This window comes from Mus musculus, chromosome 11 (assembly GCF_000001635.26).
Source record: "Mus musculus strain C57BL/6J chromosome 11, GRCm38.p6 C57BL/6J".
NCBI lineage: Eukaryota > Metazoa > Chordata > Mammalia > Rodentia > Muridae > Mus > Mus musculus.
The window spans coordinates 69,934,749-69,952,449 of NC_000077.6; the positions used below are offsets into that span (position 1 = coordinate 69,934,749).

The window sequence follows — 17,701 nt, forward strand, 5'->3', positions numbered from 1 at the left end:
ATAGCAAGTTTTAAGCAAACAGCTTATACAAAGCTGGTCCTGCAATCCTGAACCTAAGAAAATCTGAAGTACTTGATGGGAGACACCAGAACTGCGGCAAGAGGGTCAGGAGGCCAGAGAAGGCTTAAAAGGACTTTCCTGGAGCAAAAATAACGAACTTTAGTTTGTTTAACACATGAGCTCTACCTGGCCTCAACTAGTGAATCTTCCTTCCTTGGCTTTCAGAGTGCTGGAATTACAGGTGCTATCTACCATACATAACCTATAAAGAAGGTATCTTAGGGTGTTGGCTACATGTATGGATATTTTATTAAAACTAAGAAAAGAGCTGCGCTTTGTTCTAAATCTGTAAATGTTGCTTTGTTTCTTTTTTTCTCATTTCTTGAGACATTGCCTCTCAGTGTAGCCCAAACTGTCCTGGAACTCACTATATGATCCAAGCTGACTTCGAACTCAGTAAGGCTGCACTGGGGAGGCGAAAGCAAGAGGATCAGGAGCTCAAGGCCAGGCTGTGCTACACAGACCTTGTTTCAAAACATAAAAACGAGAGGTTTCTGCTTGTGACAGCCACTGTGCCTGCCCTGGAGTGTGCGTGGACGTTCTGTGTGGGAAGGTACCCAGGGCGGTAGTGGGTGGAGAGTTCGGGCACCGACCGTCTGAAGAGTGGAGGTCAGCGGGCCCCCCTCACTGCAGAACCGCGGCTGCCGGCCGCTACCCCCACCCGGGTCGTCAGGGGCAACCTTGGAGGCTCGCCCCGGCCCCGCCTTGCGCACAGAAACCAGGTGGCCGTTGAGGCGCCACCAGCCGGTTTGATTTCCCGCGGCCGGTGGAAAGGGGCGGAGGGGGAGGGGAAATGAGCCATTAGCCAATGGGCTGGGCCGAGGGCATCACGTGGCGGCGGGGAGGTGGGGCTCAGGTGTACTTACGGAGTTGCGGGAGGGGGCCGCAGCTTTAGAGCGGAGTCCGGGAGGCGGGGCTGGCGTGCGGGCCTGGGGGGCTGCGCGGCTACGATTGGCCGGCGGCCGGGAGGCGGGACCTGAGCGCGCCGCTTCAGCCGACTGCGATTGGCCTCGGCTCAGGGCCCGCGGCAGGCGTGCGGGCGAGGCTCGGGGCGCGAGGACCGAGCCGGGTGGCCGGTCCGCGAGCCGGGGGGAGGGGCCGGGGTGGTGGTGGTGGCAGCGGCGGAGGAGGCGGTGGCGGCGGGGGCCGGTACTGGACCCGGCGGGATGAGCGAGGCGGAGGCGTCAGTGGTGGCGACAGCGGCCCCCGCGGCGACGGTGCCCGCGACGGCGGCGGGGGTGGTAGCGGTGGTGGTACCGGTGCCCGCGGGAGAGCCGCAGAAAGCAGGCGGCGGGGCGGGCGGCGGGGGCGGAGCCGCCTCTGGCCCCGCTGCTGGGACCCCCTCAGCGCCCGGCCCTCGCACCCCTGGCAACCAGGCGACGGCGGCCTCGGGGACTCCCGCGCCCCCGGCCCGGAGTCAGGCGGACAAGCCGGTGCTGGGTGAGGGGGGGGCACGCGCTAGGGCGGCTCTCAGGGTCGGCGGGCTGGGGGAGGGGCAGCGGGGTCTGGAAAGCCGAAGGTAGGCCTGGCCCGAAGGACTAATCATAACTAGTCCCGGAGCTGCCGAATAAACTATTAGTGGATTCCGCTGGAGGGAAATCTTGCCGCACCTTCATGAGCCGGAGGGCGGGGCAGGCAGGTTCAGCTAAGGCTTTGGGTAGGAAAATAAAAACCTCCGGGTCTGGCCACACCCCTGTTTGCGGGATACTTGGTGTAGTTGACTCCGGTTCTTGTTAGGTAAACCTCTGAGCTTGGGAGGCAGGTGGATGGGGTCTCTTAAATTTAGGAGGGCTAGAACGGCTGTTGAGTTTTGACCCTGAGGGTGGACCAGGTGAGTACCCGGTTCTAGGTGAAAGACCTGAACTCCGTAGGATGTGAGGAACGTGGGTTTGAGAGCCTGAAACCCCCCTGTGTGTTTTTCCACTTAGAAAGAGGGTTAAGAGTACTTTGACACTTCCAGCGAAGTCTGGTTGACTCGCAGCTTATTAGGGAGGCAGGTTAGGTTTTAGCTTAGTTTTCTCTCAAAACTCAGCCCAACTCCCGTCTCTTCCCCCATCTTACTATCCCCACTGCATCTCTGCCTGGCAGCAATCCAAGTCCTGGGCACAGTCAAATGGTTCAACGTCCGGAATGGTTACGGATTCATCAACAGGTATCCGAGGAACCCAGGGAGGGGGAGGAACGGGTGTCTTTTTCCGAACTGACCTGTGGGATTGGACACCTTATTTCATCTCTACCCCTGCCAAGGCACATGGTTGTGATGTCCAGCTGAGGCTAGTTGAAAGTCTTTAACCACAACACAAATGTATGCTTACTGGCAAGGAGAGGCTGCACCCACATCTTCAAGGGCAGCAGAGGCTTAATGATCCAGGAACTTGGCAAACCTGCCCCTGACCTTCCCAGCTCTTCTGTCTCACCTTCTGGAGTTGCTGCATTATTTTTAGCATGCTGTGTGCCTTTGGGGTAGAATGTTTGGGGCTCCTGGTTGGAGTCCTCACTGATTTCCTGGTTTAGGGCAACACTACTGGCACCCTCACAACTTCTATCCCTTAAAGAGCTGTGGCTCATTTGAACCACGCACCACCCACCCCTAAAGGATAGAACTGAAGCTGGTGTGTGCGGAGCAAGAGAGCGCCTGCCCAGGCTGAGAAGGCTTTGCTTCAGCTGCAGCCCCACCCCTTCCAAGCTCTGGGAAAGGCTGGAGCAGATTCTGACCTAGTAGAGCCAGCACCCCCCCCACACACCCCACCCCCCGCCCCCTACTCTGGCCTTCCCCTGCTCAGGCACCCTGCCCAGCCAAGCCCTCCTGGGAGCCTCAGTTCCCTCTTTACAGGCTGACCTTTGTGCAGATCCAAGTTCTTTAAAACTAGAACATTTGTTCTAGGGATGGCAGCTTCCTGCAAGGAGTCCTCCTCTCCCCTGTCCTGGGACTAAACCAGAGTCATAGGCAAGGTGGTGACAGAGACTGAGAGTATGTCCTTTCGCCCTTGTTCAGCTTGTGTGGAGAGCTTGTGGTTCTCTAGGCTAAGGGCGGCTAAGGCTTTGTGTCTGGTTGCAGAATGCTCCTAATGTCGTGTTCTCTTCTCACAGTTGTATACCCCTGTCCCTGTCCCTGCTTTCTCCCTCCTTGAACATAGAAGGAAGGAGCCTGTGGAATTTTCCAACCCCAACAGGGGTTGGAGGGAGAAGGGGACATTGGCCAGGGACGGTTGGACCTGGCACCAGCAGGTTCTGAGGTGCCTCTGGGGTAGAAGGTGACGCTGTCCTGGCTCCTTCAAGGTGCCTTTACCACCACCTCCTACCTTTTCTTAGGAAGTCCACGCCCCTCACTGTGGATTTACAGTGGGCCTCTCTTTGTACCAGCTTTTAGAGCCCTGGTGGCTTGCTGTTCTTGCTCCCAGGGTCCCATCATGCCCCCAGGAACTGGGGTAGTGGAGAGGCTGGGCCCATCTTGGGGATGGGCAGCTAGGGAGGCCTCGGTGGAACTGAGTGCCTTGCCCATCACCCCCTTAACAACCCATCCTGTTCTGCAGGAATGACACCAAGGAGGATGTCTTTGTTCACCAGGTAAGAGCTAGGCTGCCTTTCTGAGGGGAGGCTTCTCCCTCTCTGGAAGCCTTTGCCATAACCCTAGCTGCACACAATGTATTTCTCTGGCTCCTCACAGTAGCCTGCCTATAGCTGGCTTCCCAGCTGCCTCAGGTGCCTGTATGAACCACCATTAACCCAACTTTCATTGAGTTGCTAAACAGCTGTCAGAGGTGTGTGTGCTGCCCTCAGGGCATGGCATGCCCACCACCTCCTGGGACCTGTTAACACCACAGGAAGGAATCAGGCAATTTTCTGAGGGAAAGGCCAGAGACACTTGGGTGCAGTGAGTCTCAGTGTGTTCTGTGGGCCAGCAGCAGCATCACCTGAATCCTCAGGCCCCGCCCCAAGCCACTGAATTAATCCGCCTCGGGGCGGGGCGGGGCCTGGGCACTCAGTTTTGACCCGCTCCCAGGTGATTCTGATGCTAGTTTGAGAACCACTGCTGTGGTGGAAGTGCTCGGTGGGATCGAGGTAAGAAGCACAGCACGTTTCACCCACTTTGCAACTTGAGATGTTCTTCAGCCTGTTTTGCTCCTGAGTTCCTACTGCCTCCATGTCTTGAAGTCCTTGAGGGGTACAGTGGGGAGGAAGGACATCTTGGGGATAGCGGCTCCCTCAGACCTCTAGCTCTTGACTTTGCCCTACTAATATATCTCTGTCTTGTGGAGCTGTGCTCCAGGCCCTCCCCCTCCCCCTTTGACCATTTTCATGCTCTGCCCTCCAGCCCTAGACTCCAATAAAATGTCACCAAGAGTGGAGTTGGGTGGAGGCTGAAGCTGGTCCAAGGGATCCTGGCTTTGCTGCCCTCACCTTTCTCATGACTTTTCCCCCCAACCAGACAGCTATTAAGAGAAACAACCCCAGGAAGTTTCTGCGGAGTGTTGGAGATGGGGAGACTGTGGAGTTTGATGTCGTGGAAGGAGAGAAGGTTTGGGTGCTGCTGTGGGGTGGAGTTGGCCAGAACTGTGGGAGGGTGGCCTGGAGGTCAGCCGAAGCTCTGGCCCTCCTGGGACCAGCTCTGCCTCTGCCTGTGAACGCTAGAGCTGCTCTAGGACATGTCCTAAAGAACCCATCCCTGTCACCAGCCAGTAACATGTGGGTTTCTTCTCTTTAGTTCACCAAGCACTTCCATGTCTGTTTTCTACACGGGACCCCAGCCCTAACAGGACCCTCAGTCAGTCCTCTGGAATGAAGGAGGGACAGTGGCTCTCTCTATCTCATCCTGTCCTGTCTTTACACTCTGGGGGGAATGTGGCAGTTATTTCTAAGGACAAGTTGTTTCTTCTCAGATGGGTACAAACTCTTTCTGCTGCCCCTCGGGGGAGGGGACAAAGGAGGAGTGGTTTTGAGGAGTGATAGGGTAGAGGACTTGGGCCTGAAGAAGTGGGACACCAGTGATCTGGCAGGTTTGTAAGTACTGTGTGTGTGTGTGTTGTCAGAACAGGTTCTGATTGCTCCCCCTCTACCTCCCCAGGGTGCAGAAGCTGCTAATGTCACTGGGCCTGGGGGGGTACCAGTGAAGGGCAGCCGCTATGCCCCTAATCGACGTAGGTTCCGGAGGTTCATTCCTCGGCCTCGCCCAGCTGCCCCACCACCTATGGTGGCAGAGGCTCCCTCAGGTGGGACAGAACCTGGCAGCGAAGGGGAGCGGGCAGAGGACTCGGGGCAGCGACCTAGACGACGGCGCCCACCACCCTTCTTCTATCGAAGGCGGTTTGTGCGAGGCCCTCGGCCCCCCAACCAGCAACAGCCCATAGAGGTGAGAGGAGAGTTGCAGCCGGGGAGGCTAGTTCTCTTACATTATGGAAAGAAGTTGGGGAGTTGTGAGGGCAGAGACTGTGGTCCTCACAGGAAGTAGAACGAAGAGCAAGGAAGCTCCAAAGACATCAGGCGTTCCACAGCCCACCTAGGCCTTTGTGTATTCCCAGGGCTCTGATGGGGTAGAACCCAAGGAGACAGCACCATTGGAGGGTGATCAACAGCAGGGAGATGAACGGGTGCCCCCACCCAGATTCCGGCCCAGGTACCGAAGGTAAGACTGTTGTTTTGTCTTCCCCTTCAGGGTCCAGTGTTGGGCCTGTGTGAAATGACAAAAGTTCTAGAGCCTGGAACAGATGGGGACAAACCAAGGAATCCTGGGAAGGGAGTCTGCCCAATTCTCTGATCCTGTCAGCTTGTTTCTCTTTCTAGGCCTTTCCGCCCCAGGCCACCCCAACAGCCTACCACAGAAGGTGGGGATGGAGAGACCAAGCCCAGCCAAGGCCCCACTGATGGCTCCCGGCCTGAGCCCCAGCGTCCACGAAACCGTCCCTACTTCCAGCGGCGTCGGCAGCAGCCCCCTGGCCCCCGGCAGCCTATAGCCGCAGAGGTGAGGGTCTTGGTACTTTCTGTCCTTTTGCACCTCTACTTTCCTTGTCCCTGTCCCTCTGGCATCCTCCCTGGCCCACCCCTGGCTGGCATTACTCACCAGGAAACCCCTATGCAGGCAAGTCAAGCCCAGGGTGCCTTTGCATGTCCCATCCCCATGCCCATCTTTGGGGTGTGAAGTGTGAGAACTGGTTGGAAGGGATGAGAAGAGGAAAGTTAAGAAAAGGTTGAAGTAGGGGGCTGTAAACAAGTAAGTCTCAGTTCACCACTGCTCTTCAGACCTCCGCGCCTATCAACAGTGGGGACCCCCCCACCACCATACTGGAGTGATTCCAACTCAGAGGACACCCAGAGCTACCATCTGGTGAGTGCTACATCTCACCAAGAGCCGGAGAGGGGGAGGGGTGGTGGATTCTGCCAAGTGACCCTTTATGATTGGTCTCCCTCTCTTTCTCTTAGGTATCTGCCAGTTTCCAACTGACTCTACCCAGCATCCCCCTCCCCACTTTCCCATAATTCATGACATCAAAACATCGGCTTTTCCCTTGAGACTCAGGAGGGCCAAAGCACCAGCCTTTGGCTTTTTTCTCTTTTTTTTCCCTCTCCCCTAGCATGGGTTGAAGGAAGGGATCCATCCTTATTGTTCCGAGGCATCACCTCCCTCCCTAGTCAGGCTGAGAAGGAACCAGCCAGCTCATACCTCCTCCTGATTGTTTTTCTTCCCCACCCATTTATTTTTTGTTTCCCTTCGACCTCCCCCCAACACCTCTGAAGCCATTTTATGAACTGTCATGTGCCACCTGAGCCTCCAGTAAAAACAAAAGCAGGCTTTCTTGTTGTCCTGGTCTCTGGCTCTTCTGTTTGAGGATGAAGACTCTCTGGTGGGGCTGAGACCCGAACAGTGGGCAGGGCCTGCTAGTACTTCCTTGCTCCAGTACCCCTAGCTATTCAGTTGTGACATGAACCCTTTCACCAAGAGTAACTGGATCTGTTACTGGGGGTGAAGTCTCAGCAGTGCCCAGGCACTTGTAAATACAGTTTACAAACCACTTACTGTTCATTTAGGCAGTGGATAAGGGCTGGAGAGATAGATCAGTGGTTAAGAGCACCGACTGCTCTTCTAGAGGTCCTGAGTTTAATTCCCAGCAACCACATGGTGGCTCACAACCATCTATAACAGAATCTGATGCCCTCTTCTGGTGTGTCTGAAGACGGTGACAGTGTACTCACATAAAATAAGTAAATCTTTAAGCAGTGGATAAAAATCAAAGTAGAAAGATGTGCCAGCGCTCAGAGAGCTGAGACAGGATTCCTAATTCCAGGTCATCCTGAGCCACGTTTCTGTTTCCAGAAAACAAATTGTTTTAAAAAGTAGAGCATTTGGGTTCAGGCCTGCAAACCAGCTCTCTGGAAGGCTGAGGCAAGAGGTTTGCTACAAGGCAGCCTGGGCTATGCAGTGAAACCCTAGTTTTTGGAGGAGGGCAATGAAAGTGGATGTAAATAAGTGACAGCTGGGCATGGTGGCACACGCACACCTTTAATCCCAGCAATCGGGAGGCAGAGGCAGGCGGATTTCTTGAGTTCAAGGCCAGCCTGGTCTACAAAGTGAGTTCCAGGACAGAGAAACCCTGTCTCGAAACCCGCCCCCCCCTAAAAAAAAGGTGACAGAATCTAGAGGCCTCGGTGCCCTGAGCCCAGGAAGGATGAAGTGCAAAGGGTGAGTGAGGCATTTTCTTTTTGCACACCCTCCAGTTCCTCCAGCACAGGACACTCATCTTCAAACAGTGACTTTATGGACGAATCTCTATATACACATTTAATACAGCAGCCCTTGGGTTTCTGCTCCCTATCCGTTCTTCAAAACATACAAAAATACCAAAGGCTCCCTCCCAACCAGTGTTTATAGGCAGCCTTTCAAATCCCCTCCCGCCCTTAGTTGGTCAGAAGCTTTCGGGTTTAGCACCCTTCCTGGAGGGGAACAAGAAAGTGTTGGTACCTACGCTTTGCAGCCCTGGGAACAACCTAGGGCCCCAAATGGAGACTGATGCGCTCTAACCGTCCTTGCCCTGTCAGGTATGTACTATTGTGTTCCTTTGCCCGGGAGGGTGGAGCCTGTGGGGAGGCAGGGCTAGATTTTGGGAGGGTGTATCCTTTGCCCTGGAGGGGTCAAGACAACCCCCTTCACCCAGAGCCTGTGTGGCAAGAGTTCAGTGGAAGTGCCAGTTTGTGGGAGGAAAGCACTCGCTCACACACCCACCCCTGCTGTTTATCCTGATGAATTCAGGGCCACCCCACCCTCCTGCAGACCCCTTCTCGAAAGGGGAGGAAAGTAGTCTAGAGCTGAGTCTGGGTAGGGGCAGGAGGAAGGCAGGACGGAGAAAGCCCATCTAGGTGGCCACAGCCTAGCCACACACATAAATAATCCAAAAGAATCACACAGGGGGAATGAGGGGTACATGGACCACCCCTCCCTTCAGCTTCCCAGTTCCCCAGGCTGCTGTTCCTTCAACCTGGAGGTAACAGGGAAGAGAGGGCTAAAGTGCTGTAGAGGAAAGGAGGGAGTCTGGGTGGAGAGGGTGGCTCTCCCACCCTGTTTTGCCCCTCAGTCATTCTCATCTGGCCCTAAGTATTCAAGTTCTGTACTGGGTTTCACCTCCTGCTCTAAAAGGGAAGGTGTCCGTCGGAAGGCAGCTGAGATCTGGTCAAACGTCCGGCCTCTGGTTTCAGGCACTTTTAGGAAGGTGAAGATGAAGAAGCCAAGCAGGAGGACGGCAAATAGAAGGAAGACGTAAGGACCCATAGCATCCTGGGACAGTTGGAGAAAGAAATGTTGACAGAGATGGGAAGCCAGGAACCAAAGACTAAGGAAACTGGGGCTATGTGAGGAGCAGGTTTGCTCCCTTAAGAGGCAGTGGCAATGACCAGAAATGAAAGCTTTCACTGAAAATCTCATTTAGCTTTTTTACCCTTTGCTCTCCTAAGTGTACAATTGGAGTAGATTTCTAAACCACTTATAGCATTAATAGAAAGTTTAAATTATACCACTGGTTTATTTTTTAGAAGACTTCTAAATCTAAGCTGCTGGATTTCCACCTATTTCCACCCATCTATTTCCGCCTGCCTCCCCCTTGATTGTGGTGAAGTAGTTCCACCAGACCTATCTTCCAGAGACCACCTACATGGCTGGGAGTCCCTGACCAGACAGTGAGGGAACTGGGGGGGGGGGGCCGGGAGGATTTGCCTTCCCTCTGGCCACGGATGTGGGAAACTGGGCAAAGGGTAGGGAACCTACCGCAACATACTGGAAACCCATGCCGACAATGAAGTTACAGGTCCAGTTGGAGAAACCAGCGACAGCCATGGCGGCTGGGCGGGGGCCCTGGCTGAAGAGCTCTGCCACAATGAACCAGGGAATGGGGCCAGGGCCAATCTCAAAGAAGGCCACAAAGCCAAATATGGCCACGATGGAGACATAGCTCATGGCTGGAACCCGTTCCTAGAGACCAGGAAGGAATAGCAGAAAATTTGGTTCTGGCCTTTCCCCTTGCCTTTGGCCCAGAGAACTGAAATCTTCCAGGGCTTAATCGGGTAGAAGCTACCATTCTAGGCTAAAGCAGGCCTAAAGCATCCCCCGTCCACTGCCCTTTTAGACAGTGTCACATGTTGCCCAGTTTGGCCTTGAACTTTCAAGGCCTCCACCTCAGCCTACCAAGTGCTGCACTGCCCCAGAGCGTTTCTGAGAGCTGCTGTCATTTTGTTGGCTACCTCTGGAAGTTTCAAGGTAGAATGTTCTGGTTTCTTGCTCCCTTGGCTCCGAAGTTGTGCTTTTGGGAATCATTGCTCCTGAGGTTTCATAGGAACTATTACATTATGCTAGGCCCCAGCGTGGCCAGGGTACCTCAGAAACATAGACCGTAGACTACAGCACCCACCCACGGTCCTGGCACAGCCAGCCACAGAGCCTCTTGGGGTTATCCCCATGGGTAAGATTGCTGTATTCTCAAAGTCCTGAGGCCTCACCAGCAGCAGCAGAGCCACGGTCATCAAGATGGCACAGCCACACATGCCGGCCAGGCCCAACAGATGGAGTGTCCGTCGTCCAGCTCGTTCTACTAAGAGCACCTGTGGGGGAGAGGGGGTTGTGTGTGCAGCGGTCAGTTGGTGACAAAGAGTAACCCCAGGGCACCCAGGGCTATGACACCAGTGGTGTGGCCATTCCACAGGCAAGCAGTTACCGAGACCAACGTGAAGACCGTATTGACCACACCAGCTCCTATGGTGGCGTAGGCTGGCTGTCCCACCCCAGCCGACTCGAAGATGCTGGTTGAATAGTAGAAAACCTAGAAGTGAGGGGGGACAGGAGAGGCAGAGCTAGGGATGTCTGCTCCTTTATTCTAACCACACCAAACCAGACTGAGCCTGAATGCTAATGGAGGCGGTGACTTGCTCCCTTTTCCCAAACTGGTACCTGACCCATGCTCTGCCTGGGCCTCTCTACGTACAGCATTGATGCCTGAGAGCTGTTGGCTCAGCTGCAGCACCACTGCGATGATCAGAGGCTGCCGGTGGGTGCGGCTGCCCAGGAGCTGGAGCAAGGACATTGGACGCTCTCTCTCCAACTTCCGTTTCTCATCCTTCAGCTCAGCTAGTGCGTCAGACACATCAGCCCAGCCGGTCAGGCGCTTTAGACCTGGGGGAGGGGAATGTCAGGCTTTAGGGAACCCGAGAGGAGGCCCGGTTACTAGCAAGATGGGGTGGAGGTATGAGCCTGGGCTAGATACAAGGTGAGGGCTCACTCTTTCGGGCAGGCCCCTCCAGGTTCCGGATGATGTAGAGGTATCTGGGGCTCTCAGGACAGAAGGGCAGCAGAATCAGCTGCAGGAGAGCAGGGAGTACTGTGAGAGCCAGAAGCAGTGGCCACAGGGTAGCTGTGCCCAGCATAGACTCCAAGCCCAGCACCTGTAGGAAAAGACAGGAAAGAGGAAAAGTGACTTTGCTCTTCCTTCCAGCCCAAATGCAGGCGTCCTCTCCAACTCCTACTCCAGCTCCCCACAAAGCCAGGTCTTTTTACCTGGGCAACCAGAATGCCAATGACGATGGCCAGTTGGTTGAGTGTTCCCAAGGCACCCCGAAGATGAGTGGGGGCGATTTCTCCCACATACATGGGCACCAGCCCTGATGTTAGCCCTGGGCAGAAGGAAGAAGAGAGAGCCGAGGATAGCTGCATATTCCATATAGAAGCTCATACACATACATTAAGGAGAGCAGAGGCACAGAGTAGAGCCATAGCACCTGTGGGTACCTGAGTAGGCGCCAATGAGGAACCGTCCAAGAATGAGTATCTCATAGGAGGCCGCGGCATTGGCTAGGCCCATGAGGGCGCCCCCCAACACGGCCAAGACATTGTTGGCCAGCATAGCCCTTTTCCTGGCAGGCACACAGAGAGGAGGGCTGGTCACGACACCCATGCTGTGGCCCTCCGTCCTACTCCTCCCCTCCTCTGCCCTCCAGCTCCATACCTTCCCAACCATTGAGAAATGATGCCAATGAGAAAGGAAGAGATCATGCCACCCACAGAGAAGATGGCCACGGAGAGAGCCCAGAGCGTAGTGAGGGTGCCTTGTGGGATGGAATCCGGTCCCCCAGGACCTTGCCTACCCAGCCACGTTGCATTGTAGCTCTGTTCAATCACCTGGTTGCGAGGGAGGGGGGGGAATATGGGAGTAACTCTAGAGACCTTTCTCTTTCCACTGCCTGATATACCCCGCCCACCACACCCCAACAGCTGGTAGGTCACTCACCTTCTGTGGGGCATTGATAACCCCAATGTTATAGCCAAACTGAAGGGAGCCAAGCACAGCTGAGAATACAGCTAGGACCAGTGTTCCAGTCACTCGCTGCCGAGGGGGTTCCCCATCCTGGACAGACAGAAACAAAGGAAGGTATGTCATGTAGAGTCATGTTTGACTTCCTTCAGGGGCCCAGGCCTAGCTGCAGCATGAAGATTCTGGGCTCCATCCAACATACTGGATGAGAGAAAGTGGGCCATATTAGGAATTGTACAAAGATCTCACTGTAAACAGAACGCCACAGGAACCTGGGCATGTAGGAAAAAACCGATCTCTGTGTCCACACCACAGGCAAAAGTTTGAGGATCTGGACCTCAAAATTCCCCTGTGACCTTGAGACAGACTCAAGACTTGTGTGACCTTGGGTAAGTCACTTCCCCACTCTAAACTGAACCTGGATTTCCTCTTCTGTCAGGTGATATTGCCTCCCTCGGCTACCTGTCAGTCTGTGAAAACACTTGAAAAATCAAAATCAACTATAACAGTATCCCAGACAGTGCCTGTTTTATAAACTAATATAAATAATGTTTTAACATCACCTCTAGCCCTTGTCTCTTCCTTCTGGAAGTTCTCTCAGCTTGCTCCAGTAGGCCGTAAACAGGCCCAAGAATGGCTAGTCCAGAAAGGGCGTCTGGGTCATTGCTTTGGGGTAGCCTTTTAGGTCTAGGCCTAGCCAACCCTCAGCTCCTAAACTGGGACCAAGTACTCGGGGATGTGAGGGGGGATTTTAGCAGGGAGAGAGAGCCATGCCCAGGGGAAGAGGAGGGATGGTAGTGAGTGGTGTGAGGGGCGGTGGCAGTGGTGGCTACTGCTGGCGGCACAGTCTGTCTCCAAGAGGAAACCTGAGCTGGGGGGGGGGGCTGACACTCCCCTCTGCCCCTCCACCCACCGCAAGGCCGAGAGAAAGTTCAGCCTCCTGGAAGACAGCCAGCAGTGGGGGTGGGGCCCCCGAAGTGCTCGGGTCCTAGAAACACCGTAAATCTGAACAGCTCCGGGAAGGGAAGGCGAGACTCTGGATCTACCATTCCAAATAGAGTCGTGGGCAGAGTGTCACCCCATGCAGTGCACAGTAGGCTAGGAGACAAGTTCTGGATTCCCGAGAATCCAGTCTCTCAGCCTGGGCGCGTAAAGAGTCTCTCGGACCCACTCTGTCTCTTGGCGGGATTGGAATTTGACAGTCACGGGTTGTCTAGGCTGAATATAAATAGCCAGCCCCCCATCTCCAACCCCTGCGCCTGCGCAAGAACCGCCTCCTAGCTGACCCCAACCCCAAACTCAGCCCAAGAAAAACTGGACCAGATTTCCCAATTCGCCCCGGTATGCTGAACCTTACGTCAGAGCCGATCTGCTGGAAACCCGACGGCATCTTGTTTTAAAAGAAGAAAAGACTCAGGCGCTGCAATAAGAAAAAAATGAATAGGGTATAGGGTCCGGGCCTGGCCGGCACGAGACCCCGGCGTTCGGAAGCCGTGTGCAAAGGGCGGGTCTGGTGGGACTCACTGCCACAACCCACGGAACCGGAGAGCACCAAGGCTCTCCGGGATCTAGTGAGACCCGCTTGAGGGGGAAAGATGCGGAGAGCTGAAGCCACCTCCCCACTCCCGCCCCGCCATAGGACACGCCCTTCACAACACCCATTGGCCAGGAGCCCGCACACCCCAAAAGGCCACGCCCCCACCCCTAGCCCTAGTGCTGGCTGGGGAGACACGCCCCTAAGGTTCCCGCCTGCTTCTGAGTTTTCAAAGTAGGGTCCTTGGAACAAAAGGCTCTTCCCGCCATCCAAAATCTTGGACTGCGAAATTTCTGAAAGAATTGAGTGCAGCTGGTCCCCCTGAAAGGTCGAAGAGGAGGGTATGGGCTACATGTACTTGCCAGGGTACGGGGTAACTCCAGCAGGATGACATAGAGCCCGCGTGTGTGTGTGTGTGTGTGTGTGTGTATGTGTGTATGCCCCGAAGTAACCCGGAGTGGCTATTTTTAGTTCCCACGTTAGGCTCCGCCAAATGTCAGGTCCCGGGTGTCCCAGCCTGTCCCAGGCGGGGGAGGGCAAAGGAGATGGAGCCTTAAAGGGTCCGCGACACGCTTCCCACGAGGAGATGATCCAAGGGACCAATAACTTCCGTTCCTAGTGTATCTGGAGACCATGCCTGATCGTCCTTTCTTTCCACGCATCTCTGGGCGGCGCGCTGCCTACTGGCCCATCCCCTCCACATAGTCTCTACACTGGTTCTTGGAGGGGACCCAAGGGACAGGTGCTCACGCCAGTCACACCACCCTCCCTGAAGTCCCTGAGCCTCCAGGCATGTGCTGGCCGCGTGGGCGACAAGCTTTCCAGAGTCAGCTACTGTTTTGGGTCTACAGCTGAGAGGGCACGACCTAAGCACGTCCAGGGAGAGAGCTGGCGAAGAATGTGGAGAGAGAGCTCAATTCAGAAAAAGGCCCAAGAGAAGTGCAAGGCTTCTGGCGCCACCTAGAGGGAGAGCGAGGAACCTTAGTGGATTGCACCAGGGTAGCTAACTTCTGGGGTGGCTCTCTTCTATTAACCCTTCCCCTGAGAGCTCAATAACCTACAACCCAGCCCTCTATGGAACGCCAGACCTGAGTCTAGCTGCCGCCAGAATGGTACCGTTTATATGACGAACACGTACAAGTATGGACCTCCTTCAAGTTCCTTTTCCCAAGGAGCTAACCAGTCACTTTCATGGTGTCTTCTCAATGTTGGTGTTTTGACTTCTCTTGCACATTGGTTTTCTTCATCCGTACCACTACCACTTTATTCTGGACTATCCTGTCATGACTGCTTTTCTTGCTTCTCCTCTTCCCTGAAGAGGAGGGTGGAGGGGCAAGAAAGATGGCTCAGCAGATAAAAGCATTGACTGCTCTTCCAGAATCAGGTTTGATTCCCAGCACACATGTGGAAGCTACAACCATCTGTAACTTCAGTTCCAGGGGCTCCAACACCCTTTTCTGGCTTCCACTGGCCCCAGGTACACATGTGGTACACAGACATATATGCAGGCAAAATGCCCATTCACATAAAAAATAATAATTAGGGGCTGGTGAGATGGCTCAGTGGGTAAGAGCATCTGACTGCTCTTCCAAAGGTCCAGAGTTCAAATCCCAGCAACCACATGGTGGTTCACAACCATCCGTAACGAGATCTGACTCCCTCTTCTGGAGTGTCTGAAGACAGCTACAGTGTACTTACATATAATAAATAAATAAATCTTTAAAAAAATAATTAAAAATAAAAAGAGAGAAGAATGTCCAGGGGTGGTGGGGCACATCTCTAACCCCAAGGCCAGCCTGGTTTACAGAGTGAGTTCCAGAACAGCCAAGGTTTCAAAACAAAACAAAACACCTAAGCCGAACACAACAAAAACAGGAGGGTAGATTACAATTTTCAAAGCACATCCCTTTTGTTTTGTTTTTGAGACAGTCTTGCAGTACCTGAAACTGACGTGGAACTCACTATATATTACACACTGGCCTCGAAGTTGCTGTTCTACCCAGAGTGTTGGGACTGTAGATCTGAGGTTAATTCCTGCCTAGAGTCACTGTCTTTTTCTTGTCCTGTGATCAAGTTTGGATTCTCCTACCCAGATCTTCCCCTTAACTGTCTCCTTTCTTGCCTCTACCCATCCTCTTCTTCCTCTTCATCCTCTTCTTCCTTCCTCTCCTCCCTTTTTTATCCTTCCTGCCCCTCTTTCCCTCTTCCTACTGGCCTAGAACTTATATGTCAGCTAGTCTGACCTTGAATTTGTGATACTTTGGCCTTAGCCTCATGAGGCCTGGGATTACACTTGGTGCATTTACCTGTCCCTGCAGTCTGGAATACCAGAGAATGCCTATTCATCCTCCAAAGCAAGGCTCTCGGGGATGGAGAGGTGGCGCAGTGGTTAAGGAAGCCTGTTGCAGAGGACCCAGGTTAAACTCCCAGCATCTACATGGTGACTCACAACCAACTGCAACTCCAGTTTCAGGTGATCTGACATTCTCTTCTGACCCCCTTGAGTATACATGTGGCACACAAATATGCATGCAAGTAAAACACCCAAATAAAATAAAATAAATAAATCTAAAGAAAATAAAAATAATTTTAAAGGTTCAATCAGATCCTGGCAGCAGTTGTAGAGGCTTAGTTCTCCTGTAGCTCTCTGTTTCCCTTTTGCTTCTGGAAACATGGCCTCTGGTGTGACCGTCTCTGATGGTGTCATCAAGGTATTCAGTGACATGAAAATTCACAAATCCTCAAGGCCAGAAGAAATGAAGCAATGCAAGAGGGTGGTGCTCTTCTGCCTGAGTGAGGAAAGGAAGGACATCATCCTGGAGGAGGGCAAGTCTTGGAAGCAGATGTAGGGCAGACTGTGGGTGAGTCCTCCTACACCACTTCTGTCAGGATGCTGCCAGACAAGGACTGACCGTCACTACACTCTCTAGGATGCAACCAAGGAGAGCAAGACAGAGGACCAACCTGCTGTTATCTTCTGGGCCCCTCAGAGTGCATCCCTTAAAAGCAAAATAATCTGTGCCAGCTTCAAGGATGCCATCAAGAAGCTGACAGGAATAAAACATGAATTACAAGCTAACTGCTACGAGGACATCAAGGCCCCCTGAACCCTGGTAGAGAAACTAGGTGGCGCTGTGGTCATCTTCCTGGAGGGCAAGCCTTTGAGAGGCTCCTCCAGCCCCTGCCTGGAGCATCTAACAGCCCTGGACCTGCTCTTGGGTGTTGCAGGCTACCCCTTTCCTGCCAGATCAGAGGGGTGGGGGTGGGGGGATCCCAGCAGGGGAGAACAATCCCTTCACCCCACTTGCCAAATGTCCCTCCATCCCACCCCCTGTACTTCCTCCTCCCTCCATCCCTGAGGGGTCTGGCCTTCCCAAGCTGCTTTTGATCCTCTGATTCCTCTTGGGTTGAAGCAGACCAAGTCCTGTCCTAGGCACCCAGTTTGGGGAGAGCCTGTATGTTTTTTTAAATGACAGCCCTACAACTCATTTCTCCCCATCCCATGGTGCCAACCTCTAACCACACTGGTTGGTGACTCTATGCTTGTCTGTTTAGTTCTGTGTGTAAATGAAATGTGGAAATGATGCTCCCTGCAGTAGCTGACTGCCCTCCCCTTTCCCTTGACCTTGACCATTCATGGAAGCAGGACCAGTAAGGGACCTTCAATTAGAGAGAGAGAGACAGAGAGACAGAGAGAGAGACAGAGAGAGACAGAGAGAGAGAACAATAAAAAGGCTAATTAACAAAATATAATTTAAAAAAAGCAAGACTTCCCTCCTCGGAGAAGACTTCTTGGCCTTTCTTGAAAATAGCAAATGTTCTCTGTTAGAGTCCATTCCTTTTCATTTCTTCTCTCTCTAATTCTATCTCAGGGGCAGATGGGCATCTTATTCATGCATCCAACTTAGAGCAGGGTATCCTAGCTATTTGCTGAGTTAATGAATGAATGTCTGCCCGCTGCTTATGGTGGACATTGTAGATGGGGCAATAATAATTTATAACCAGAAAGTAAGTGAGGAGATTGATGAGCGGGAGGGGGACTGAGTGTGAAGGGAGAGAGATGTGGGAATGCTGGGATACCATCAAAGGGCAATGGCACGGAGAGAAGAACAGAAAAGAGGGTTAGAGAGGCAGACAGGCTCGACAGAGGTGAAAGTAGTGTGGCAGATGGTTACAGGGCTGGATGCTGGTGTCCTAGGTCCCTAGGTACCATCCTGCCATGGTTTATTCTGCTCTCATTTTGAGGTTTCTCAGGTATCCTAGGTGGTTTTTATTTTATTTTAGTGTGTATGGGTGGAGAGTGGAGGTGAGGGGCAGGGAAGCT

General features: G+C 53.6%; 2 protein-coding genes and 1 pseudogene across 12 annotated transcripts; 2 read left to right on the forward strand and 1 right to left on the reverse strand.

Annotated features, from left to right (window-relative positions):
* Nucleotides 1–1,056: 1,056 nt before the first annotated feature.
* Nucleotides 1,057–6,856, forward strand: Ybx2 (Y box protein 2). 7 transcript variants are annotated; one of them, XM_006533738.4, is made up of 9 exons: nt 1,057–1,500; nt 2,149–2,212; nt 3,594–3,627; nt 4,490–4,579; nt 5,126–5,410; nt 5,580–5,683; nt 5,842–6,019; nt 6,280–6,382; nt 6,478–6,856. In XM_006533738.4, exons 1-8 carry the CDS (start codon nt 1,227–1,229, stop codon nt 6,346–6,348), a joined length of 1,098 nt encoding a protein of 365 aa, XP_006533801.1. In that variant the 5' UTR covers nt 1,057–1,226; the 3' UTR covers nt 6,349–6,382; nt 6,478–6,856. The 7 variants fall into 7 exon arrangements, with proteins under 7 accessions (XP_006533801.1, XP_006533802.1, NP_058571.2 ...); NM_016875.3 differs by having other exon boundaries at nt 1,151–1,500; nt 6,298–6,382; nt 6,478–6,855; XM_006533740.2 differs by lacking the exon at nt 1,057–1,500 and adding an exon at nt 1,577–1,717.
* Nucleotides 6,857–7,537: 681 nt separating this feature from the next.
* On the reverse strand, nt 7,538–13,468 carry Slc2a4 (solute carrier family 2 (facilitated glucose transporter), member 4). 5 transcript variants are annotated; one of them, NM_001359114.1, is made up of 11 exons: nt 13,196–13,449; nt 11,820–11,936; nt 11,538–11,710; nt 11,321–11,445; nt 11,090–11,205; nt 10,815–10,977; nt 10,521–10,708; nt 10,254–10,358; nt 10,039–10,140; nt 9,311–9,514; nt 7,538–8,824 (listed from the first exon to the last, which is right to left on the reverse strand). In NM_001359114.1, exons 3-11 carry the CDS (start codon nt 11,582–11,584, stop codon nt 8,621–8,623), a joined length of 1,254 nt encoding a protein of 417 aa, NP_001346043.1. In that variant the 5' UTR covers nt 11,585–11,710; nt 11,820–11,936; nt 13,196–13,449; the 3' UTR covers nt 7,538–8,620. The 5 variants fall into 5 exon arrangements, with proteins under 5 accessions (NP_001346043.1, NP_033230.2, XP_006532717.1 ...); NM_009204.2 differs by having other exon boundaries at nt 13,201–13,442; XM_006532654.2 differs by lacking the exon at nt 13,196–13,449 and adding an exon at nt 12,407–12,682 and having other exon boundaries at nt 7,790–8,824.
* On the forward strand, nt 15,973–16,933 carry Gm12310 (predicted gene 12310; annotated as a pseudogene).
* Nucleotides 16,934–17,701: the final 768 nt, after the last annotated feature.